The 26,939-nt window shown below is 39.4% G+C and overlaps 2 protein-coding genes across 3 annotated transcripts in view; both read right to left on the bottom strand.

The window, feature by feature from the left end:
- The window catches only part of LOC109106916 (calcium-independent phospholipase A2-gamma), a 40,523-nt gene extending 27,965 nt beyond the window's left edge, over positions 1 to 12,558 (bottom strand). The window contains exons 1-5 of one of the 2 annotated variants that reach the window (XM_019120192.2): positions 12,403 to 12,558; positions 10,545 to 10,928; positions 7,605 to 8,198; positions 4,864 to 5,013; positions 3,914 to 4,065 (exon numbers count right to left, since the gene is read on the bottom strand). In XM_019120192.2, coding sequence (XP_018975737.1) covers positions 3,914 to 4,065; positions 4,864 to 5,013; positions 7,605 to 8,198; positions 10,545 to 10,877 — 1,229 coding nt within the window. In that variant the 5' untranslated portion in view covers positions 10,878 to 10,928; positions 12,403 to 12,558. The remainder of the gene's footprint in view (positions 1 to 3,913; positions 4,066 to 4,863; positions 5,014 to 7,604; positions 8,199 to 10,544; positions 10,929 to 12,402) is intronic. The other variant, XM_019120193.2, reaches the window with a different exon arrangement.
- A 697-nt stretch (positions 12,559 to 13,255) lies between these two features.
- The window catches only part of LOC109106915 (von Willebrand factor A domain-containing protein 5A-like), a 51,275-nt gene continuing 37,591 nt past the window's right edge, over positions 13,256 to 26,939 (bottom strand). The window contains exons 16-20 of the mRNA XM_042715944.1: positions 14,994 to 15,044; positions 14,850 to 14,891; positions 14,268 to 14,407; positions 14,067 to 14,194; positions 13,256 to 13,986 (exon numbers count right to left, since the gene is read on the bottom strand). Of these exons, the coding sequence (XP_042571878.1) occupies positions 13,911 to 13,986; positions 14,067 to 14,194; positions 14,268 to 14,407; positions 14,850 to 14,891; positions 14,994 to 15,044 (437 nt within the window). The 3' untranslated portion in view covers positions 13,256 to 13,910. The remainder of the gene's footprint in view (positions 13,987 to 14,066; positions 14,195 to 14,267; positions 14,408 to 14,849; positions 14,892 to 14,993; positions 15,045 to 26,939) is intronic.

The following is a 26,939-nucleotide window of genomic DNA, read 5'->3' as shown; positions in this document are numbered from 1 at the left end:
TTTTATACAACAATATTTCGTTTATTTTAGAATATCAATATAGAAGGACGTGGCAACAACAATGTGTTCTTGCAAATTTTCTAATTGGCCAAGCTTAACTAGCCATTTTTAAATCCCATCAGTGTAAAAATGCAGGAAATGATGTTTAAGTCTTTAATAGAATCCCGGGTGATGATTGAGTATACATATTATCAATATACTAATAATGTTGCTTTCTTTGAATGGAGGTGGGGTGTGAGATGAGGCACTGGTTTCTGTGAGTGAAAATGGAAGCTTAGTATTTAATTGGTGAAATGAGTTTGATTTTTTGTTAATTATTTGTAGAAGTATTTTGTTGTTTTTAAACTCTTAAATTGTTTTGAAAAAAGGGGTTTCAAACATCTCTCTCTCTCTCTCTCTCTCTCTCTCTCTCTCTCACACACACACAACGTGCAAAACTCCGCATTTGAACAGTCAATAGCAAATACTTAAACTAATAACAAAACATACTTCCAGTAGCTGATTCAGAAGCGCCAGACTGTCTTAGTAAAGTCAGAATTACCTCCTCTCCTAGGTTCACAAAACGGTCGTCCATAAAATGCATTGCTGTTCTGTTGTAAATAATCTTAAAGATTCCTAAATGCATCTACTTTCAGAAGAACAAATAAAGTGCTTTAGCTTTCTCTTAGATACACACACATCTCCCTGACATGCTGCTTCAACACTAACTGTGGTTACTGAACCCACACCTTCTTTCTTTGTGTGAACATTTGGGTGGCATTACGCAAATATTTCCACATAGTGACGTAGAGATGTGGGGGCGTGTTTGAACAAGGTGTTTTAGGGGGGCGTGGCAGAGTATTAACTTTGATAGAGGATATTTCTTTGGATTTGAGACTTTAGTCTTTGCAACTTTACAGATCTTCTTCATGCACCAAGAGCTTGTAACTCTCCAAAGAGAAAGAAAAAATTTAAATCGCATCATATGACCGCTTTAAAGTGGTCCTATTATGCTCTTTTACAAAGTCTTGATTTTGTTTTGGGGGTTTACTAGAACAGGCTCTCATACTAGGTTGTTCGAAAAATACATTATTTTTCTCATATTTTACATTATTACAACGCCTCTCTCCCCAGTCTGGCATGAATGGCTGGAATAGTTCCTGCATCAAATGAAGGCCCGCCTTCTGAAATACGAAATGTGCTGTGATTGGTTAGCTGGGCCAGCGTGTGCTGTGATTGGTTTGCTGGGCCAGCGTGTGCTGTGATTGGTTAGCTGGGCCAGTGTGTATTGTGATTGGTTAGCTGTGTTGTGATTGGTTAGCTGGGCCAGCGTGTGCTGTGATTGGTTTGCTGGGCCAGCGTGTGCTGTGATTGGTTAGCTGGGCCAGTGTGTATTGTGATTGGTTAGCTGTGTTGTGATTGGTTAGCTGGGCCAGCGTGTGCTGTGATTGGTTAGCTGGGCCAGTGTGTGTTGTGATTGGTTAGCCTGGCCAGTATATGTTGTGATTGGTTAGCTGTGTTGTGATTGGTTAGCTGGGCCAGCGTGTGTTGTGATTGGTTAGCTGTGTTGTGATTGGTTAGCTGGGCCAGCGTGTGTTGTGATTGGTTAGCTGTGTTGTGATTGGTTAGCTGGGCCAGCGTGTGCTGTGATTGGTTAGCAGGGCCAGCGTGTGTTGTGATTGGTTAGCTGGGCCAGCGTGTGTTGTGATTGGTTAGCTGGGCCAGTGTGTGCTGTGATTGGTTAGCTGGGCCAGTGTGTGCTGTGATTGGTTAGCTGGGCCAGTGTGTGTTGTGATTGGTTAGCTGTGTTGTGATTGGTTAGCTGGGCCAGCGTGTGTTGTGATTGGTTAGCTGGGCCAGCATGTGTTGTGATTGGTTAGCTGGGCCAGCTTGTGTTGTGATTGGTTAGCTGGGCCAGAGTGTGCTGTGATTGGTTAGCCTGGCCAGTGTGTGTTGTGCTTGGTTAACTGTGTTGTGATTGGTTAGCTGGGCCAGCATGTGCTGTGATTGGTTAGCCTGACCAGTGTGTGTTTGTGCTTGGTTAACTGTGTTGTGATTGGTTAGCTGGGCCAGCATGTGCTGTGATTGGTTAGCTGTGCCAGCGTTTGCTGTGATTGGTTAGCTGGGCCAGTGTGTGCTGTGATCGGTTAGCCTGGCCAGTGTGTGTTGTGCTTGGTTAACTGTGTTGTGATTGGTTAGCTGGGCCAGCATGTGCTGTGATTGGTTAGCCTGACCAGTGTGTGTTGTGCTTGGTTAACTGTGTTGTGATTGGTTAGCTGGGCCAGCATGTGCTGTGATTGGTTAGCTGGGCCAGCGTTTGCTGTGATTGGTTAGCTGGGCCAGTGTGTGCTGTGATTGGTTAGCCTGGCCAGTGTGTGTTGTGCTTGGTTAACTGTGTTGTGATTGGTTAGCTGGGCCAGCGTGTGCTGTGATTGGTTAGCCTGGCCAGTGTGTGTTGTGCTTGGTTAACTGTGTTGTGATTGGTTAGCTGGGCCAGCATGTGCTGTGATTGGTTAGCTGGGCCAGCGTTTGCTGTGATTGGTTAGCTGGGCCAGTGTGTGATTGGTTAGCCGGGCCAGCGTGTGTTGTGATTGGTTAGCTGTGTTGTGATTGGTTAGCTGGGCCAGCGTGTGTTGTGATTGGTTAGCTGGGCCAGCGTGTGCTGTGATTGGTTAGCCGGGCCAGCGCGTGTTGTGATTGGTTAGCTGTGTTGTGATTGGTTAGCTGGGCCAGCGTTTGCTGTGATTGGTTAGCTGGGCCAGCGTGTGCTGTGATTGGTTAGCTGTGTTGTGATTGGTTAGCTGGGCCAGCGTGTGTTATGATTGGTTAGCTGGGCCAGCGTGTGCTGTGATTGGTTAGCTGGGCCAGCTTGTGTTGTGATTGGTTAGCTGGGCCAGAGTGTGCTGTGATTGGTTAGCCTGGCCAGTGTGTGTTGTGCTTGGTTAGCTGTGTTGTGATTGGTTAGCTGGGCCAGCATGTGCTGTGATTGGTTAGCTGGGCCAGCGTGTGCTGTGATTGGTTAGCTGGGCCAGTGTGTGCTGTGATTGGTTAGCTGGGCCAGTGTGTGTTGTGATTGGTTAGCTGTGTTGTGATTGGTTAGCTGGGCCAGCATGTGCTGAAATATTTTATCAAAACCAAATCATTCTGAGATTGATTAAAACCCACATTATTGTAATCACTCTAAGTTCGTGGCCCAGTGTGTGTTGTGTGATTGGTTAGCTGTGTTGTGATTGGTTAGCTGGGCCAGCATGTGCTGTGATTGGTTAGCTGGGCCAGCGTGTGCTGTGATTGGTTAGCTGGGCCAGTGTGTGCTGTGATTGGTTAGCCGGGCCAGCGTGTGTTGTGATTGGTTAGCTGTGTTGTGATTGGTTAGCTGGGCCAGCGTTTGCTGTGATTGGTTAGCTGGGCCAGCGTGTGCTGTGATTGGTTAGCTGGCCCAGCGTGTGTTTTGATTGGCTCCACTCTGTGCCTGTTCAGGAAATGTCAAGCCCCTTACCATAGCCGCCTGCGAGCTTCAGTGTAAATATTGCGTCAAAATCAAATCAATTTGAGCGTGATTTAAACCCGGATGATTGTAATCACTCTAAGTTTGTCTGTCTTGAGAAAGCTAGCGTGTCTACAGCATAGTGATAACACTCGCTGCCTTCTCTAGTGCAGCTCAACCAGGTCTCGTCCCATTTGTTGACAATGTGATATCACAAATCCGGGAAAATATGCGTTGTAGTCCAAACGAGTCGTTCGTTGTTTTTGAAAAGTGATTTCTGTTAAATAAAATATCTCCTTTTGAATTGGACTTTGAGCTTTGTAACTTTGCAGATCTTTTTTATGCTCAAACAGCAACATAACAGACTAACTAAAGTTGAAAAAGTGAAAAAGCATAATAGGACCCCTTTAACATGACAATGAAGACTCGGTGAGTCTTTAAGGCTCTCACCGGGTCCCCCCTCCGTCGATGGACAGGATCCGGACGCCGCGCTTCCTCACAGGCTCAGTGAAGCCCAGCAGAGCCAGAGCCTGTCGGACCGCAACCTGCAGACACACGTCACCGGCCTGACGCAGACGCAGCAGACACGGGATCACACGCTCCTGCAGAGAATACAACATTACATGCATTCATGTAACAGACACTTTTATCCAGAGCTTTATCCTCTACAGCAGCAGAAGCACAAACCCACTGCAGCACTTCACAAACATTCATGTTTGACCAGAAACTGGCCCTCGTCATGATCACAAACTACACAGACTCCATTCTGCACTGAGTGAATGTAGTATATTTCATTTCAGTCATGTTTTTCTTAAATATCTTTAAGGGGGTTATTTAAGGGGGTTATGTCATTTATTTTTATTGAGAAGCTCCTTTAAAGGCACTATAGAAAATAAAGTTATTGTCATTATATGTTACTAAGCAATATTCACATCTTAATTATGGAGCATTTTTTTTCTAAATAAAATGTTTGTAAAAAATGACAAAAAAGGAACATTTTACGCGATATTTTAATTAATGCAGTATCAAACTTAAAAATGGAGCAAAGTACTTGAAATCTACTGAATGTAGGTAGATTAGTGCCACCTGGTGGAATAAAAATAAATAAAAATTCAACCCTTTTTTCCAGTCTAAAATGATTGAACAAAAGATGTTTAGATATTTGTACTGGAATACTGAGGAAAGTATTCTGGGTTTTTTTGCAGTTCATGCACCATTTTTTGCCATGACTTTATGAATTTAAGACTTTCTGCTCTGATTTAACACTTTCAGGTCTTAATTTGTGTCATTTATGCAATATAGACCCACAGAAACCCTGAAAAGTGACTGATATTTCAGCATGTTTTCCTTCAGGTCCTCTAACCCTGTTGTAGCCTGTGGGTTACAGACTGCATGCTCACCTTGACGGCCACAGATCGTGTTTCTGGGAACTCCAGCAGATGGAGACTGAGATCCTCCACCCGCCGGATGTAGAGGCGCACATCTGAGGCCCGGCGCAGAGCCTGAACCAGAGCTCGGGTCCGGTTATCCACGCTCACCCGCGCCACGATCTGAAACAGCCCAACCAGAGATCATTCTGTGAGTGAGGAGCAATGCTTGGGTCATTTAGATCTCAGTTATGTGTATATGGAAATGTAAGCTAATACAGAATTGACTAGAGTAAATGTTTAGATTGCAGAATCGATCATGTATTTGGGTCAGATTACATGAACAATAACATCGATATCACAACAAGGCAGGCCAAAATCACCTAAAGACAACAACAGCCAGCAGATGGACGAAGAATACGGTGCTTCCACATAAGAATAATAGATTTTATGATCAGAAAATGTGGATGTTTGAGACTTTATCCAAATATTTTTGTTGAAGGTTAGTATTTATTTGTTTTAAAGTTTTTTTTTAGATAAACAAAAATGAAAGTGGTCAAAAATGACTAAAAAGCTTATAAGGGCTGAAGAAACTCTTCAAACAAGAATGAAAATATCAGTATTATTTGCGTCATTCTGAGTCCATATGCTGCTCATTAATTTGTGGAATCATTTTGTGCAAATGAGTCATTTTATGGAGCTTGTGTTGAGTGAAACGAAGAGTTATTTTTGACACAGCTTTCCTAGAAACGAGCCGAACACATGTGTGGTGACATGAGAGGATCACATTACAGCAGATCAGCACGAGAAGCCTGTGACACAACACACACTACTGTTCAGAAGTCTGCTTATTAAAATAAACTAATTCATCATTAAACTGATCAGAAGTGAGAGTAAAGACATTTATAATGCTACAAAAGATTTCTATTTCAAATAAATGCTGTTCTTTTGAACTTTCTATTCATCTGTGAATCCTGAAAAATAAAATGTATCACAGTTTCCACAAAAATATTGTGCAGCACAAGTTTTTGTTTTATCATTGATAATAATCAGAAATGTTTCTTGAGCAGCAAATCATTATATTAGAATGATTTCTGAAGATCATGTGACACTGAAGACTGGAGTAATGATGCTGAAAACATCACAGAAATAAATTACAGTTTAATAGAGATTCACACAGAAAACAGCTGTTTTAAATTCTAATATTTTTTCACAATTTTTACTGTATTCAATCAAATAAATGCAGCCTTCACTCTTAAAATAAGTTTCTTTATTGGTTCCATGAAGAATCTTTAACATCCATTGCACAGGGTTTTTTGAAGTGGGAAAAAATACATTAGATTAATAAAACAATTTTTACATTAACAAAATTTGGTCATTTTAGGAACGATTTTTTTGGGGAAACAAAATTGGTTCTTGTATTCTTTTTGGAAACTTGTTTTAAGAGTAAAGGCATTAAGGCTGCTCTGTGCCTGCTCAGAATCATTTGTAAAGACATAATGCAGACAGCCTAAAATACGCCTGTTCTGACCCACTTCAGGATCAATAGCCGCTTTTCCACTGTCGGGCCAGTGCGAGCCAGTGCCCCGGGCGGGGCTAATAGCCTCGGGGCCAGTAGCACGAGGCCAAAATAGCGCTGTGTTTCCACAGTCGGGCCAGAAGCTCTGCTGCGCTTCACTAAAACCCGCCCTTTACACGCCTCTCAGGAACAACGTCATGCAACCCCATCATTTCACCAACAAAGAGAAGTTATCAGAAAACTAATGAGAAATAAATCCCTGGAACATGCGCGATCACCAAACGAACACGATAACAGCGGCCTTTTTTGGCAACAGTTTGCATGCTTTGTTAAATATTTAAATTCAAAAGCATCGATGTTTTACTATAATAAGTGATACATTGAGCATAATGAATTAATTTATCAGGCTTGAAAATTTGTCACAGAAAACAATGTATTTCTATTTTATTTATTTATTTTTAACGCTGAAGCGTTATGAAAATAGCCTGCTTATTCAGTCGAGACTGTTTCTGTTTATTTGTAGTCACATACATCACATTTAGAAATAATTATAATTTCTATATTTTTATAAAAGCTCCTGAACAAAAATTATTATATTTTTATGACATAGGCTACGTGGAGCTAAACTCTCGAGACGGGACTTATCACAGATAAAATATGTTACTACACGATTGTGATAGAGAATAAGAAGCTGATGTCTGATTTCTTCAAACGGTCACATTAACCATGTTTACTATGGTAATGTTAATACCTAGCGTGCATATCTTTCGCTTATAAATATTTCTGCCTTTTATGGTGACTATAATCCACATCGGATCGGATCGAGTAATTTCAAGCACTCGCTGCTGACTGAAAGTGAGTTTTGAGCTGTGTAAATTCATTCATGCCACCTAGTAGTTCACTTCAGAATAAAGATCTCCTGATCATTTACTCAAACCAGGTCATCAAAGATGTTCATGTCTTTCTTTTTTCAGTCACAAAGAAATGACAGTTTTTGAGGAAAACATTCCAGGATTTTTCTCTATATAATGGACCTTCAACCGTTGGTCCCCACTGAACCCTGGAATGTTTTCCTCAAAAACCATAATTTCTTTGTGACTGAAGACAGAAAGACATGAACATCTTTGATGACCTGGTTTGATCTCAATGCCACTTCAGAAGCGGCTCAGTGCCACCTATGTGGTGTAAATTGGGCATAACAGACTTCTTTCATAGACGTTCAGAAATCTCAATAAATGTTTGATTCCAGGCGTACCTTCTCTCTCTGGAGCAGCAGGCGTCTGGCTCTCTCCTGATCTTCACTCTGGACCGTTTCCTTGCCTTCGGCATCATCAGAAGCAGCTTCATCCGCCTCCACCGACGCGCTTTTGGGCTCTGTTCTGAACCGGGGGACCAGTGGAGTGATGTAGCTCCCTATGAAGCCCTGGACGCTCGGCGGCGAGTAGCTCCAGTAACTCCCGAGTCCTTTTCCGAGAGAGAAAGAGGGTTCGGTGCGAGGCGTTTCCGGGCGAGAGGACATGGGCTGAGCGACATCTGGGCCAGGTTTAGTTAAGCTGCTGAAGTAAGAGTTGATATGCTGAGACACATAGTCATAAGTCTCTCCCAGATTAACGCTGAGGGAGCCTGGATGGAAGAGGGGTGTGGCCTGTTTTGTGGGTGGGGCCTGTGTTGTAGTGGGCGGGGCTGTTGCCGTTACTCTGCACTCTCTCTGTTCCTGGACCTCAGCTGCCGTTGCAACAATTGCTGAGGGCGGAGCCTGTTGAGTAGTGGGCAGGGCTGCTCCGGTCTCTCTGCACACCTTCTTTTCCTGGATCTCAGTTGTCATAGCAACAAGTGTGGGGGGCGGAGCCTATGACAAAACAGGTACAGGGCTATTATACTTAAAACTAATACCAAAACCCTAAAAAACATTTCTGTTACATCAAATTACAAAAAATAGTTGTAAGACGCAAGTTCTATTTAAAATTCTGCACTTAATCCAAAATCTGATTTGTTTTCTGACCCTCCAATTATTACTTGTGGGGCCTTTTTGGATTATTTTGTTCAAAAGATTTCCAATATCAGATCTTCGATCAAACCTGGTTTATTTGACCCTTCAGTGGTTTCCCTACCATCTGTTGGTTTTGACCATTTTGAACTTATTTCTCTGCAATCGTTAGCTAACGTAATCAGCCAGCTGAAACCAACTGAATGTGCGCTTGATATCATTCCAGCTAAATTAGTGAAATGGGCATTTGATGTTCTTGGCCCCAGTATTTTATCTATAATAAATAATAGCCTTTTAACATGAGTAGTCCCTAATCAGTTTAAACATGCTGTTGTCCAGCCACTTTTGAAAAAAACACATTTGAATCCTGCTGTTGTATCAAATTATCGCCCAATCTCAAAGTTACCTTTTCTATCAAAGGTTTTAGAGAAGGTGGGTTTTAATCAGTTGCATACTTTTTTGCTACAAAATGACATTTTTGAAATTTTCCAGTCAGGCTTTAGGGCTCACCATAGTCGGCTTTGATCAGGGTTTTAAGTGATTTATTGACTGCAGTTGACTTAGCGTCCTCAGCAGTTATTGTTTTATTAGATCTTTGTGCGGCATTCGATACTATTGACCATGAGATTTTACTCTCACGGCTTGAGAAGGTGGTATGAATCCATGGTATAGTGCTTAAATCGTTAAAGTCATTTCTTTCAAACATATATTTTTCTTTAAATGTTGGTCAAGATTATTCACAACCTGTTTCTTTACTTTGTGGGGTTCCACAGGGGTCTATTCTCAGCCCGATTCTGTTTTCTTTGTATATGTTACCCCTTGGATAAATTTTTCGTAAGCATGGATTCTCATTTCACTTCAATGCAGATGACATGCAAGTGTATCTTCCTTTGCAAAAGAATAGTAAAAAGCAAACAGAGTCTTTGCTGGACTGTTTACAAGAAATTAAGCTATGACTGTCCTTAATTTTTTTTTACTCTGAATGAAGACAAAACTGAAGTTGTGTGGTTTGGAGCTCCAAATAATTTATCTGATTTGGGCAGTTTAGCTCCTTTTTGTAAGTCAGCAGTGCAAAATTTAGGAGTTCTTTTTGATAGTGATCTCAAGTTTGAGAAACATATTTCTTCTGTGGTTAGGTCTTGTTTTTATCACTTGAGATTAATAGCCAAGGTGAAACCATTTTTGTCCATGCGTGATTTGGAAAAATATGAGCCAATGAGAAATATGAGCCAAAACGGTCTCTAAGGTCAGCTGACCAGCTGGCCTTGTTGATTCCTAGAACTAAATGGCGAAGTAGAGATCGAGCTTTTGTAGAGATAGCTCCGAAACTCTAGAATGAATTATCGTTTTCTCTCAGATCAGCTCCCACATTAAGTGTTTTTAAACACAAGCTTAAAGAACATTTCCTTGCATTAGCATTTAATGGGGTACAGACATTTCTCTGTATATTGAAATTGTGTTGTTTTATTGTGGTTTTAGTGTTGTGTTTTATGCTTTGAGACTGTTTTATTATGTGTTTACTTATTGTACAGCACTTTGGTCTATGGTTAGTTGTGTAAAAGTGCTCAATAAAAAAAACAAAAAAACAATAAAATTACTAAGACTTTAAAGTACTAAAATTAAAATGAAAGCATAAAAACAGAAAAATAATAAAAAACTAAAACCATTAAAAAAACATTACTGTTACTTGAAATAAATGTTAAATAAATAAATAAAAAAACTATAAAAATGTAAACTATTTTAAATTATTTTTCCCAAGTTTAACTTAATTAAAATTAATAAAAGCTATATAGACATATTTAAAAACGACATAAACTAATAAAAATAACAAAAAAACACAACAAAATCATTAAAACTTTAACCAAAATTAGCATGAAAGCAGAAAATATAAAAATAAAATCGAATTAAAAATATTAGAGTCCTATTATGCTTTTACACGTTCATGTTCACCAATCACAGCGCACTGGGCCAGCTAACCAATCAGAGCACATTTCATATTTCAGAAGGAGGGGCTTCATCGAAACAGGAACTAATCAGCGCATTTGAGAGGAGAGGTGCTGCAATAATGTCAAATATTTGGAAAATAATGCGTTTTTGGGGTGTACTACAATCCTGTTGTAGTACACCCCAAAAACCAAATCAACACTGTGTAAATGAGCATAATAGAGCCCCTTTAACAATCTCAATGATGTTGAAGTAACACTGAACAACAGGCGGGCTTGAGGTCTCCTCGGCTTTGAGTCGGGACAGAATCTGCGCTCGCGCCCCACTCGCTGCTTTCCAGGCCGAGTCTAGAATGCTCCTCAGACGGGACGCGTGGTATCTCAGGTCGGCTGCCCCGCGGCACGTCGACGTGCTGAAGGCCGAGACGTTTGCGTACGATCCCGCCCTACAGAGCCAGAACCTCTGGCCGCGCTCGGGCCTCCAGCTCAGCCTACAGCTCAGGCTCCTCAGCGGGGACGCGGACAGGATGGCAGACACACGTCCCGGTCTGTGGCACAAACGCAGTACGCAGCCATCCAGCAGGCAGACGACAGTCATGGTGACTGTTCTTCAGCTCACTTCAGAAAGCTCCTCATCATCTTCAGACGCCTGTGAACAACAGCAGCATCAGCACAACATGACAGCACGCCACATTCCAGCCCCAAATCAAGCCACTGTGCCAACGCTTTCACAACAACAGCACTTATTACTGAAGAGCAATACTGAGATCGGCATAACTTTAATAAAAACAAGAAAAAAATATATAAACATTATTTTTTAAGTAAAATTAATTGTAATATATATATTTTTTTTTTGAAGGAAATGAACTGTAACAGCATAATAAATGTTACATTTTAATTTGATCACATTTTAAAACATTTATTCAATTATTAATGTTTAATGCCTTCATTTGATGTGCACCACAGTTTCTGTTACATTTGCATTCAATCATAAATACAAAACCAGATAACACAGAAGTTCTGAAAAGATAAAACATTTCACATACATATAGCCATATTACTGTAAAAAAAATAAATTAAAATTAAATATTAAATTGTATTAATTAGACATGTTTTTGTTCATTAACATTTAAATTTAGAATTAAAACGGAACCTAGAAAAATTTAAATGCAAACAAAAAAAGCGGATTCCAGAACAATTAAAATGGAAAAAAGTTAAGGAATATTAATACAGAACTACCAAATTTTGCTATAAGTTTGATTGCATCATATAATAATTGCTGTTAATGGTGTTCATCATCTGTTTGATTACATCTTTAACCGATTTTTCTGAACATTTCTGCTGTATGCACATAAACTGACAGTCATCACTGATAAGCTACTACTAAATATTGTAGAAACTTAATTTTCTGTAAAGCTGCTTTGCAACGATTTGTGTTGTAAAAAGCGCTATACAAATAAATTGGAATTGAATTGAGTTTTAACAGTATAATAAATGCTAAATTTTCATTTGATCACATTTTAAAAGATTTATTAAATTGTTCATGTTTTATGCCTTCATTTGATTTATGCCACAATTTCTGATACCTTTGTATTAAGTTATAAATTCAAAAACAGATAACAGAACTTGTGAAATCATTGTGTTTTCTCATTACTCTCAGCAGTTATCATTACTGTAATACAGTGAACATACAGTCAGCTAAACAAATATTACTACTATTACGCACAAATACTACACAAATGCTTGTTTTGTTAGATTCGCCTTTCAATGAATTGTAATCACAGTTTCCATTCAAATACAGTAGTTGCAGCATGTAACTTGAATGAAATCATCATAAATGTATCGCCTGTAATGTGACTTTATAAACCAGAATTATTGTGTTGGTATGTTAGAAATGAATTCCAGTAAATATGAACGTGGGATATAATATTGTATGAACAAAACATAAAATAAAGCTAACATTGCACCTGTCATTTATAACATAGCGTTCATTCCTGCTCAAAACAACGATGAAATATGAGAGTGAAGGTAAATAAGAGACTTTCGTGCTTTAAATGTAGGACAATCTCACAGGGTCGATAAACTGAAGAAACCTCACACACAAGCAGCAAATAACAACATACCTGCTGTTTAGACGCGCATAACGAAGGCTGGGCGCCGGTTATTAAACTAAGTTAGCTGGTTATTAACAGTTTGCGGCTCAGTTGATAAACACTGCGCGCTTCCGCGGTCGGTCACGTGACACCCAACGGCGCGTTTGATTGGGCGGTCCAAGCTGCGACATTGTAACAGCTGCGTGCTGCGCTGTGTGAACTGGCTGAGGGGCAGCAGGGATGTGTTTAGATTTTACACTTTTGGACTCAACGACCTGATGAGGGATGTTGTTTTGTACAAACACACAGGCTCATGTCATTAAAAGCATGGAATCTGATTTTGCACAAGGTCGATACATTTTATTGTATTACTGAGATGAAAATCTGAAGCTTGAGGCCCGTTTTCAGTCAGTTTCAGCAGCATCAAGCAGAGAAAAGTGCAGAACCATGCATCTAGAAACAAAACCTTTTTGATTTCCTAACATTAGAAAGAAATACAGTAATATTAAAGTTCAGTTTTGAAAACAATGTTTGATTTTCTGTTATGAACAGAGCTGGGAATGTCTGAACAGAACAAACTCTGTCATATACTCTAGCAACACCCCAGCAACTGCATAGCAACCACCCAGAATATCCTAGCAACCGACCAGCAACACTTCAGCAAACATCTAGAACATCTAACTGAACAAACCATTTACGTCTTTAAACAAGACTTTAAGACAAGCCAGCATACATTTGTCTTTCAAATCTAGTTATTACAGTTTTTCTTGCAGGTTTTTTCAGCTGCTTACACACATTTTCAAAACTTTGCCTCTTTTTTTCAAAACTTTACACACAAATCCAAGAACACACACACAAAATACAAAATGCCTCACATCTCTTGCAAAATGAAGCACTGCGTTCAAAACATCATAAAAACATCTCAAAATCAAACACATTTGCCATAATATTAATTCCTGTTAGATTTGTGTGTGTTACATAGAGAACTGTGTGTTTTGTTTTCTAAAAAGTGTTTTGTGAAATTGAAAACGGTGTAAAAGTCGAGTCAGTAGTGCAGTAGGGCCTACACATAAAAATGGTTACAAACAAAATTTGACAGTCACACGCTTGAAGGTGTACAACATGTGCTACAGTGCACTGTACATACAGTATAGAATAGTAAAGTGTCCATGATCTAATGTACTGGTACTGTATGTGTAAGTATAAACCCCTGTAGATGATCGACTCAGCTCTCTCCTCTCGCCGTTGTTAGCATGCAGAGATGATTGCTGTGTCATCAGTTTTGCTGCCTAATGTTTAAGATTATACATTTAGAATTATATTTAGAGCAATAACATGCATTTAGAACAGGCCCTGAAGCTTACATACACACACACAAAAAAAAACCTCTCTGCCACTGATACAGAATTTTTTTTTTCGTTTTTTAGTTTTATTCTGTTAAAAATGTTTATATTTTAGCCTAGTAAAGAAACACGCAGATGTTTGTGATAAAGAGTGAGAGTTCTTTGGTCTTCTGTCAGCACACGATTCTTCAGTCTTCAGATTCCCAGCGCGTCTTCAGTCACCTGAGATCCTAACAGCATGTTCCCCTCACACACACACTGAGACAGGCCGACACACAAAACAACACACAAAAAAATGTAAAAAAACACACAAAAGAACTAGCAGCACTGAACGAATGAATGAGCGTCATCTCACGTTTCTGAGAGCGGACCCATGACGCCGCCTTCATGGCCACAAACTGCCACTCCACCCGCTGATCTAATTTATACGCACGTAACCAGATGAGAGCGAGGACGGTGGCCCACACTGACCCGTCCACCTGAAACACAAACCACACGTCACACACAGAGCAAATCATGACATACCTGAGGATGTGACATCACATGTCCCACCTGAGCCGGTCTGTGATTGGTCACCTCGTCCTCCGTCTTCCCAAACACGTCAGCCAGTGCGGCGTTCAGCTCCCAGCATCCCGCGGCCTTCTGAAGAGAGACCAGCCGGAGCAAAGGGTCCATCCGGGGCTCAGGTTCGACTGAAACACACACATGGATTAGACAGAAGGAAGCAACATGCAGTCATGATGATGTCATCAGGTACAGTTCGGCTTTACATGACAAAAAATCCAGCTGACGCAAGACATGCACACACACACACACACAAAAAAATATCTAATTGCAACCCAAACATAACTGAATGAATGAATGAGGCATTTATATAGCGCTTTGAGTATTGCTCTCCTCAGCCACCAGTAACTGAACCGTTAGTGTAGAAACGTGTGCATTATGATTAAAGTATACAGGCTACTACAAACTCTTCTCTTTTCCATCAAAAACAAAAAAACAAAAAAACAAAACATCATTGCTTATTTCCATTAATAATGAAGTTACATATTCTGAAACGATCTACATGCAGTGTTATTGCATTAAAGTGTTTAGTGATACTGAGAAAAGAACAAGTCAAGTTGAGTGACATGCCTGTTGGCTGTTTACTTCTCTTAAACTGTGCAGAAGAATATGCTATAAATACAGAGAGAAACTGATGAGAGCACATTCAGATACAGAGAAAAGACAGATAAAAATACACATTCTGAAATTAAGAAGACGAGTTGAGTGATGTACCTGGTGGCCGTGCACGTCTCGCACTTCCTAAAGCTCCAGGAGCAGCCATTCCTCAAAATACAGAGAGAAAAGCAGATATAAGAATAACAAACAAAATCAAAAACCACCCGTACCAAACAACACACATTGCTTATATCCATCTCAAGAGCTCCAAAAACCTCTATGTATTGGTATTGAAAAACCATCCGTTTTTAGTTTTTATTTCACCAGGTTTATCAACAGCAGCTGTCTTTGTGTCACATCTTCATTATCCCGACATTTACAGAAACCTCAGTATTTGACTTCAGGACGTTTGTTGCTCTTACCAACAAAAACAACATATAAACACATTCAAGAAGCAACCGGGGGGGACGGGGGGGGAGACACGTCCCCCGCACTTTTAGAAACAGGTGATCCTGACCCCTGGTATTTTTTTTTTGGGATCCAGCATGAATATTTCCGGCAGTATTCTCTGAATTGTTACTTAGATTTGAGTGAACTAACATTCAGCCAATCATGGAGTGAATCATCTCCTGGGCGTATCTGCTACAAGCTTCAAATCTCTCAGTGTGTTAAATGCTCTCCTACTTGTCGCTTTGGATAAGCGTCTGCTAAATGAGACGTAACAAATTATTGGTTTCTGCTGTCTTTTGTTGCCTATGTGCTGCTCACTGAGTAGAATTATCCTTTCACAATAAATCAAATTTGTTTTGCACCGAATATCTTAAAATACTTTATCAAATTTTATTCTTTTAGTTCATTACTGCTACTTTATGTCCTAACTCGTCTGTAGTATACATTACCAGTCAAAAGTTTTTGAACAGTAAGCTTGTTAATGTTTTTAATGAAGTGTCTTCTGTTCTCCAAGCCTGCAATTATTTGATCCAAAGTACAGCAAAACAGTAAAATTTTGAAATATTTTTACTAACCTATTTAAAATAACTGTTTTCTATTTGAATATATTTCAAAATGTAATTTATTGAGATTTCAAAGCTGAATTTTTAGCATCATTATTCTAGTCACACAATCCTTCAGATATAATTCTGATATTCTGATTTGCTGAAAAAAAAAAAAAAACTTAAAAAAAAGGACAAATTAATTGTATTCAGTTGTGTTGTAGGTACTAAAACAGTCCAGTATATCATAATCAAACTCATATTTATGTTGTTAGAGGGATAGAATAGAGGGCCCCTTCTCTCTGGGGATCGAATTGTAAGCATAAGGAAAATTATGGAATATTGGGAACGCCCTGTATATGGTATATAAGGAGATACCACATAACATTCGGGAGATCTCCTTGCAAGGAACTCTTGGCTTTATTCTCCTTGAAATAAAGTCTTTTCTTCTGAAAGCAAAACTCCAGACTGAGTGTGATTCTTCGGAGCTGAGGCAGACGACACTACAGATTTGGCGCCCCAAACAGGGACTGGAAAAGAGCAGCAGAGAGGACGACCACTTTTGAGCTGACCAATGATCAACACCACCGGGTGGCCACCATAAAATAAGGTATGCATTTTTGCTTATAAAATTCGATTGTGTTGGTTAAGGTCAGTTCTGAGTGGTAAGGTCACTTAAAATCTGCTCTTCCAAATTTAAAAAACTAATAATGAGATGTAAGGGAAACAGGTCAATTTAGCTCAAAGGGAATCATTTAAGATTTTAAAGGGAATTTGAACAGAATCACTGTTTCACGGCTGATCACTGAAACGGCCAGCGATTCACTGAACGAGCCGTTTAACATCAAATCTGCGCTGGATATTAATATCCAAAGTATAGTGAAAACACTATTAATGAGCACAGTAACAAGATCGGCAGTTTAAGACATTAACTTGTGAGCACAAAACACAAGATACTTCTCTTTTCAATATAAATAAGGCTTTATTAGATAAATCTAAGACATATAAACTAATCTAACACATAAGCACACGCACTCACACATCCACACAAGTTGCAGGAGGATAGAACGTTTGGAAAGAGTTGAGTTTAAGAGAATGAAAATGTGAAATCACAAGTTTACAGCAATACGTGAAATTGCATAGACATGAACAACCATTTAATCACTTAATTAACCCTCGCACTGAGTTCTTCAATGAGGTTAAAATTATATTAGATAACACCAGTACAGATGTGAGTCTGGAGGTTACTTGCGTTGCCTGTTTAACGGGTTTCCCTTTGTCGTCACTGAAAAGGGGGTTTCCCGAGGTTGCTGATTGGCTGGAAGTTCAGTAGTCGTTGAAGTGACGTCTTGGGAAGCCCGTGGTTGGGCGTAGGCTGAAGATGCGGAGTTGTGGGCTGGTTGAAGTTTCAGATGGGCACGCGAGGTCAGACTCGGAGACACGGCGTTACAAAACTTAACTCAGAACACGAAACTCTCAAACGGAAAAGAAAAGAAGTAAAGTTTGACGAGACTAGGTGGTGTTTTCTTCTCATCGTGGCTAAGTAGCAGCAGGCGTGCAGGCCGAAGCACGCTGGAACGGCGCTCGAAGAACGCTAAAAGTGATGACACAGCATGACTAAAAGCTAAACTACAAGCAAAGCTAAAAGCAAAATTTGATGGTGTCCTGAGTATTTAAACTGGCATTTTGGCCACACCTCAAATGTTGTCTTGACCAATTAGATACTGTCTTTTCTCAGGGTGTTGCATTGTCTGTCCCACCCATTCATAAATCATATGTTATCTTATCAAGCTCGTGGTCCGAATTTTCCCGCTCTTGCAGGGTATAATTTGGACATGATTCCTATAACAAGAATATGATACATTTGACAAATAACTGATGGTCAGAAACGTTTCAAGCAAGAATATTCGAACACACACATACTAAACATGAATATGATCCCTTAAGCTATTCAAGAGTTATTTAAAAAGACATACACAATAAGTGATTAGAAACATTAAAATCAAATGTGTCGGTTACATAAATGATATGGAGTTAAGCAATGGACTGATATCCATTTAGAAGTCTTTTTTGAGTTCATTTTGGTGCATATATGCATTGGAAGGCATTCTCTGTGCCATTCTGGGGAGTAAGGATATGTCCTGTGAAGACCAGAGGGGTTAACAGGTCTCCTTAGGAATTTCAGTCTGGTTCTGCTAGGTGGGGGGAAGTCAATCCAACGATCTTGGACTGTGGTGCTGGAAGTTGATTTACAACATCCTGCCTTTCTGTGGAATTTGGCTCATGTTTCAACCAGGCTCCCGATCGAATCTTTAATTTGTCTGGTTCACGCTACAGAGATATATAAATTAAACAAGGGGTTTTTATTCCAGAAGAAATAACAGCATGCACATATTTAATATAATGTTAGAAAGGCCTTGATAGGTGACCTAAATTAAGACTAAATGGTGTAGGCAGAAATTCATTGCATGTAAGGGTCTGTGTTTATTGAAGACTGGTCTAAAGAAGGACAGATGTAGAATCGCGCGTAAAAGTCCTTTGGATACCGCTCTGTAGAGGTCGTTAGGGAGATACAGAGGGCAGCACGGAAAGGCATAAATTCCTGCAGGGTACTGCTTTTTTTACTGTGTTGAGGAAGTGCATCAGTGAAAGAGCGAGTAGAACTGACAGGTCACTCAAGGGAAGAGTGTTATGTGTTGCTGTGTGTGTGAAACTGTGTCCGGACAAATGTCTGTGTGAGTGATGAGAATGTTTGAACAAATAAATTCCATATTGAGTGGGTAAAAGCTGTGCACCGTTCCTGGACCGTCACTTAAGTGTGGCCTTGGAGGTTCGACACAGCTGGTACTTCACTTGAGAGGAATGAATGTATGATGAGCCTTGAAAAATAAAAGGACAATTGATGAATGATTATCCCTTAAATAAAGGGAAACAGAATGCAAGAATAAACACTCTGGCTGAATAAAGAGTGTAGAAAGTGTGACTGAGTTTAGGAAAACCGTATCAATAAAGTTTGAATCAAGATCTTTAAAAGGTTTTTGCATGTTGGATGTCTGTTTGTAAGAGAAAGAGAAAATTCTCTGAGACCAGTACAGTGGGAGTGAGAGCAAGGCATTAAGTTTGTATATTAAAAATAATTGTGTAGACGAAATAAAAAAGAGAGATAATAGGTAAATAAAGAAATATTAATAGAAATTGTTATATAAAGAGTGTTCATAAAATAGAGTTGAGACTGTCAAATCATACAAAAGAAATTGGTTAAAATAGAAGGAAAGGAAAAAATAGTAATTAATTTACTATATAAATATAGATATACACATTTGATTTTTGATGGTAATATTATAGGTAAAAAGATGGCAGCCACACCAGTGGAAATAATAGGATTAAAATATCCACTGTGTAAAGAGCTAATAAATAAGATCTCAAACAAATGGCAGAAGAGAACAAAAACATGATGACAAAAATTGCCAAAGGAAGGGACATTTGATGTAGCATTGTGTGAGGAAATGGAAACTCTGATAAAAAACTATAAAGCATCAGTAATAAAAAAGAAAAAAAAAAAAAAAGAAGCAAAAAGAAAAAGAAATAAAAAAAAAATATAAATAAATAAAGAGGGTGAGGACATGTTGAAAAGTCTCAAACAGGCTAGGAAAATTCTGAAGGGAGCAGATAATGACAACAAGAAGAAAGAAAAGTTATTTTCTGAGCCTCCCCCCTATTTACAATTAGAGGGAGAGTTCCCAATCCTCAACGGAACAGTGGAAGTAACAGGAGAACTGGAGATGGAAGGGCAGATAGAGATGGATGGTAGAGAGGAACCAGCTGTGAAAACACAGAGGCAACACAGAAAGAAAAGTGAAGATTATTTACATATGGATTGTTACAGCCAGGCGCGTACAGCGTTAGAAAAAATGAAAACAAACCAGGAAGGTAAGACCAGGTTTGAGGAAGGATTAGAAAAAATGAGGAGAAAAGATAGAGAAATTGAAGCACAAGTACAAGCTATGGAAGAAGAAATGGAAGAGAAAATCAAAGAATCAGGAAAAAAGATACAGGAGGTAAATAGGTCAGAGAAAGGAAAAAGTAAGTTGTTCTATAGTAGTGAAGATGAGAATCAAGCAGAGGAGTTATTTGATAACGGAAAATGGGAACAGGGCAGAGAAAAGGGGACACTAAGACCACTGGCTGCACAACTCCCAATTTTAATCAAGGGTGAGCAGGGACAGTATGTCCCCTGGGCATCACAGGACCTTGAGGGGCTGGTCACTCGCCTTCCAGATATTCATGAGGGGGCTGGAAAGTGGATCAGGGTGTTTGAGGACGAAACTATGGGCAGACTTTTGGCTGTGGGAGACATTAAAGCTTTGCTTAATTGTAGGAGGGACAAAGATGGATGAAATTCTTCAAATTACTAACAGCCGAAAAGGTGGAAGCAAGAAACTGAGGGGGATCCAGAAAGAGACCCATTAATGGCAACATTGTTTAGACAAGCTGTGATTGATGCTATGCCATCAGCTGTAAAGAGCAGGCTGGAGGATGTGGTCGGTTTAAATTCTAAAACACACAAAGAGTTTTGTGACCATGTGTCTCATGCAGTGGAGCAATACAGAAAAAATGAGCAAAAGCTCAAAAGCCAAGAGAAAGAGTTACAGCGTAAACTAACTCAATTACAGCTTGAAGAACTGACAAAGAAAAATAAGAAAAAGATTCAAGCTTCAGTAACGAATGCAGAAGCAGAACAAATGACCATGATGTTTCCAGTAATTGCTCCGCAAACCACTCTTCACTCCAGCCCGCTTACAGCCGTCACTCCAAACCCACACCCGACCCCTGTGCCCATAATTAATGTTTATCCTCAACAGCCAGGACCCATGGGATGGAGAAAAAAACCCATACAGCGAGGCCAGAGAGGAAGAGGCAAGCCTTATACTTGTCCTCCAGGCATGTGCTGGGGGTGCGGCCAGCCCGGACATAATAAAAATAACTGTCCAAATTATCCATGGCAACAGCACCCTCAGGGTGGAAGGGAGGTGAGCTGGCAACAGCCTAACCGAGGTCCAGTACAGGGCCCAGTAAACCCATGGGGAGGTCCCCAATCCAGGCTATTAGGGGTGCCCAGAGAATCCTAAAAGGGATAGTCAGCTTCCAATTTTAACAACTAAAGCTGATCAAGAGCCTATTATGCAGATTAAAATAGAAGGAAAAACCACACCCATGCTCCTGGACATGGGTGCGGTTTATACTTGTTTAAATTTGAAATATGCCTCACATCTCCCCTTGTCTGGAAAACTGGCAAAGACAATAGGATACTCGGGAAAAATGCAATTAATTCCAATAACAGCTCCAGTGTGTCTACAAACCAAAGATCAAAGCATAACAATGCCCATTCTGGTATCAAATCAGACTCCTATCAATTTGTTAGGAAGAGATGCATTGTGTAAATTAGGGCTACAAATTTGGTGTTCTCCAGAAGGAATATATATTGATGCAAAAGGAACAGAAACACAAATGGTAGTTGCAGAGCCAAAAGCAAATGTCTATTGGATAGGGCAGATAGAACAAGATGTGAGACAGACAGTCAATAAATGGGGAAAGTTTATTGAAGCGCAGATTCCTGAAGCACAGCTATCCAAATATGAATTTCATTGCACAATGATATATGGTCAGGATAGGGATGAAAAACTAGAACAAAAATGGCAGAAAGAAACAAAAGGACAGCAGATTGAGATAGTCTCCCAGTACATCGTAATAGGTAAACAGGGAGCAGCTTTAAATATACCAGATGATGAATTTGTTAAAAAATGGTTCAATGTAAATAATTCTGTCCCTCATATTGCAGTATATGTAGGAAAAAATTGGGAAGCAAAAGACTTAGGATCAATGATGAAAAAGGCAGAACAAAGTAAATGGGAACCAACAGAGCACCCATTAATTTTTCATTCAGCTGACAAAAATTACATCAAAATTTTGTGTGCAACCAGTTTGCTGGGAATTCCTCAGGAAGTAGTTATCGGTCAAAAGAAAGTGACACAGATGACTACAACATCTGAAGTAATAAACACAACTGAGACTAAAATATATAAGGAACTGGAGAGTCAGGTACCAACTGAACTATGGTCTCCACATGACACAGATATTGGATTTATAAAATCAGCAAATCCAGTAAGAGTTCAACTTAAGCCAGATGCACGTCTGCCTAGAAAAGCACAATATCCATTACGTTCAGATGCTGAAGCAGGAATAAAGAACACTATTGAAGGTTTAGTGAAGGCAGGAGTATTAATAGAAACTACTAGTTACTGTAACACTCCAATTATGCCTGTAATTAAATCAGACAAAAACAGATGGCGACCTGTTCATGATTTACGAGCAATAAATTAAAATAACAGAAGATATGCCAGCTGAGGTACCAAACCCGCACACGTTACTGACAAATGTCCCTCCTGACGCCAAATACTTTACCGTAATTGATCTTTGCTCTGCCTACTTCAGTGTACCGCTTGCAGAAGAGAGTAGGTATCTGTTTGCCTTTACATATGCAGGTAAACAGTATACATACACCAGAATTCCTCAGGGATATAAACATTCACCACATTTATTCAATAAAATTCTTAAGGCTCATTTAGAAGATCTCATAATAGACGGTACACTATTACAATATATGGATAATTTAATTATCTGTTCTACTTCATTAGAACAATGTCACAAAGATTCAATTAAGGTATTGACAAAATTAGCGCCAAGGAGGACACAAGGTGTCCAAAAACAAATTGCAGTATTGCCAGCCTCAAGTTGAATACTTGGGAAGATTGATTGCATTTGGCACGCGAGCTATAGCTCCAGCCCAATTAGAAGGCATAAGTAAAACACCATTGCCTCAGACAGTAGGACAAATGATGACTTTTTTAGGAATGACAGGCTTCAGTGCCGACTGGATAGAACACTATGCTATAAAGACAGGGCCATTGAGAGAGATCATGAAACAAGCAGGATTACAACATTTAAGCAATCCATTAAAATGGAACACAGATGCATTACTAGCATTTGAAACAATAAAAAAAGAATAACAACAGGCCCCTGCCCTGGGAACGGCAGAATATGATAAAATGTTTCATCTATATGTGGCAAATAGAGCTGATGGGTATGCATCGGCTGTACTGATGCAAGAGACTTGTAGTGGGAGGAAAAAAACAGCCTATAGCATATTACAGCACAAAGCTAGACAATGTAGCCCAGGGATACCCACCATGCTACCAACAAGGTTTAGCAGCAGTATATTATGCTTATGAAAAAGCATCCACAATAACTATGGGGTACCCAGTAACAATATATACACATCACAAAATTGTGGAATTAATAGAACAAGGGAAATTTGTCATGACACAAGCTCGAATTCTAGCCTATTCCTCATTACTCACATATCCAGATGTTACCATTAAACAATGCCATACAGTTAATCCAGCTGAATTAATTCCTTTGGCTTTTGAAGGAGAACCACATGATGGTGTGAATGAGTCATTGGCATTTACTAGATTACGACCAGATCTTGAATCAACACCAATCCCTGAAGCAGAAGTCACTTACTTCGTAGATGGTTCTAGCTTTAGAGACCATGAAGGAAATCATACAGGATATTCAGTAGTGAAGAAGAAAAATAAAAAAGAATTTGAATCTGTGATATCACAACATTGTGTACAGCCTTGCTCTGCTCAATTAGCAGAATTAAAAGCTCTTACAACAGCATGTCAGTTAGCGAAAGGACAAACTGCTAACATTTTCACAGATTCAGCTTACGCTCATGGTGTATGTCATCTATTCGGAGCAGTGTGGAAACAACGAGGTTTCAAAAAAAGGGATGGGACTCCCATCCAAAAAGTGAACAAATAGGGCAATTGATTTCTGCTATGATGCTACCAAAAAGACTAGCAATAATCAAATGTCAGGCACACAAGAAAGGAAATGATTATGTCATTCAGGGAAACAATCCAGCGGACTTAGAAGCTAAAAAAGCTTCAGGGTGTCAGGTAGCAGTATTAGCACCTGTAGTACTCATCGAACCTCAGCCTCAATTGAATGATATTATTCAAATTCAACAACAGGCAGGCCCCTATGAACAATCAATGTGGCTCCAAAGAGGAGCTAAAAAAGACACACAGGAGATCTGGCGTACACATGAAGGACACATTGTTGCACCTACTTCACTGTTGAATATTCTTATTACAGATGTGCATGCTTTTGACCATTGCGCAAGGGGGGAAGTGGTAAGAAAAATTAAACAGCAAGGATATTGGTCTCCTTATTTATATGCAATGGTGGATGAATTTTTGTCCACATGTGAAGTTTGTGCCAAATACAATGTGAGGAAAGGTATAGCGACACCAATAGGCCATATTCCAATACCTGAAGGTCCCTTCAAACATTTACAACTAGACTATGTGGATATGATAAAGCGAGTACAAGGCAAAAGATAAATGCTTGTTATCATAGACCGATTTAGCAGGTGGGTGGAGGCAGTACCATCAGCAGATCTAGGAGCAGGAACGGTAATTAAATTTCTGACAAGAGAAGTAATTGCTAGATTTGGAATACCATCAGAAATAAGTTCAGATAAAATGTAGTCATTTATACAAAAAAACTGTGAAACAAGTATTGCAACAATTAAGAATAAAACAGAGACTAGGTTGCATTTACAGACCTCAATCACAAGGGTGTGTTAAAAGAGTTAATGGAGTTATCAAGGCCAAAATAAACAAAATATGTCAGAGTACTAAACTTAATTGGTTTGATGCATTACCTCTTGTACTAATGAGCTATCGCATGCAAACTAACAGGAACACGCACTTAACACCGCATGAAATGCTTACGGGTCGACCCATACCTGTGCCAAAGGACCGCCTCTAGAGCAATTACAAATGGAACTTCGCTCTTATATGAAGCAATTAACTGCCATACATAAAGCTATCTATTTACAGGAGAAAAGGAAAGAGCCCAGAGAGGAATTGGAGACTGCCTGTCCAGTTGTTACAGGAGACCAAGTATATCTGAGGGTATTCCGGAGAAAGTGGAATCAGCCCAGGAGAGAAGGACCGTACAAGGTGGTGAGAGCTACTCCAACAGCAGTCCAAGTGGAGGGAAGCATGACCTGGTATCATCTAAACCACTGTACTAGAGTTCCCACGGGAAAGGCAGAAAGAAAAGAAAACAGACAACCAGCCGATGCAGGAGAAAGTAACGAGGAAAGATCAGAGACACATGATGAAGTGCAAACTGACGAGAGCACAAAGAAAGATCCACAAGGAGCTCCTTTCATCCTGTCAGACGAAATGGAGAGGACAGAGAATGAGTCTGACAACATGTCTGAAGACCATCCTATGCCTAATGCATTTAATAATGCAAACCCAAACTCAACCAATGGAAAACAAATCTGACTTCCCTTCAATTGACTTTTCAACCTTTGAACAAAAGTGATAATAATATCAACACAACAGAACCAATGATAATCAAAAATCGTAGAAACACTGATTATGATGTTCAAGGTGATGAAGACATTAATCATATTGATGCATTATGGGATACAGCCCAAAATAATGAATGGTATAAATGGGCAGCCTTTACTGCTAGAGAAACAGGAAAAGAAAATTGCTTACTGTGCTCCAAATCTCCGTTAAACAAAGTAACAGCCATACCAAATCCACATGACTACCAAGAATGTGCCAAATTTGGGAGAAACTTTTGTCATTTAACAGATTTTACCAGACCATATTGTTTTACTGAATGTCTAGGATTTTTGGGAAATCCTAAATTAACAGATTATTTTTTAGACCACTCTGGGGATCTTGGTGTCAGTACTCAGATGTCAGCCAAAATATAAAAATTGAAAAACGGAAAGTAGAGATTCCAAAATGGTATAGCATAGATTATAAACAGGAATATGAGTGTTTCCATAAACCAAAAGGAACACAAGATGTGGGCAAATTTAAAGTAAAATGTGCTATTATTTGGTACATAGATAAGAAAAATTCTTGGAAATCAGGAATTCCTTCTAGAGCTCCAGAACTGTTAGCACTTGGAACAACTAACGGAAGTAAAATAACGCCTAAAGAATGTGAAGATCAAACTATTGCATTACCTTCAATAGAAATTTATGAAGACCAATCATTAATAATAGCAGATTTCTTTTGGATCTGTGGAGGTGAGATATTACTGCCTTCTTTACCAGTAGGATGGAAAGGTATATGTGTAAGAATACGATCACTTCAAGAAGTTAACATGGCACAATGGGGAACATAATCAAGCACAAGTAAGGAAGACAACAGAATTAAAAGAGGTTACGAGCAAGACCCCAATGTATATTTAGACTCAATTGGGCAACCGAGAGGAATTCCTAATGAATTCAAGGCAAGAGATTAAATAAAAACAGGTTTTGAGTCAATATTTGTTTGGATCACACCAAACAAAAATGCAGAGTGGATTAATTACATTTATTATAATCAACAAAGATTCATTAATTATACTGATGATGCGTTAACCTTGTTAGGAGACCAAGTACACGCAACAAGTAGAATGACATGGCAAAACAGACAGGCTCTTAATTGGCTTTTGGCGGACAAGGGAGGAGTCTGTGTTATGTTTGGAGATCAATGTTGTACTTTTAGACCAAATAATACTGCCCCTGGGGGAGCTTTTAGTGAAGTTATGACTAAAATTAAAAAATTAAGAGCTGAAGTTACAACAAATGCCGGAAGAGACAAACAAATTTGGGATTGGATTGATCTGAAATTTGGAGCATGGGGAGCATGGTTTGCTAAACTGGGAATGTTTTTGGGAGTTGCCATACTAGTAGGAGGATTGTTATTTTGTTGTGTATTACCTATATTGAGAACATTAATCGTCAACGCTACGGCTAAGCAAATGGAAGTGATAAAAGTCCCAAATAATCAACAAATTATCACGGAGAGGAGCCTAAAGGAATATTATGAAGGATGGCTAAACAAACTAAACTTAAATGAACAAACTTTTGATGATAGTTCAAGTGACTCTAACGAGGACGATGAAGAGGTCTAAAGATGAA

Source organism: Cyprinus carpio, chromosome A25 (assembly GCF_018340385.1).
Source record: "Cyprinus carpio isolate SPL01 chromosome A25, ASM1834038v1, whole genome shotgun sequence".
NCBI classification, from domain to species: domain Eukaryota; kingdom Metazoa; phylum Chordata; class Actinopteri; order Cypriniformes; family Cyprinidae; genus Cyprinus; species Cyprinus carpio.
Note: the sequence above shows the minus strand (reverse complement) of the source record. Positions and strands in the feature narration are given on the sequence as shown.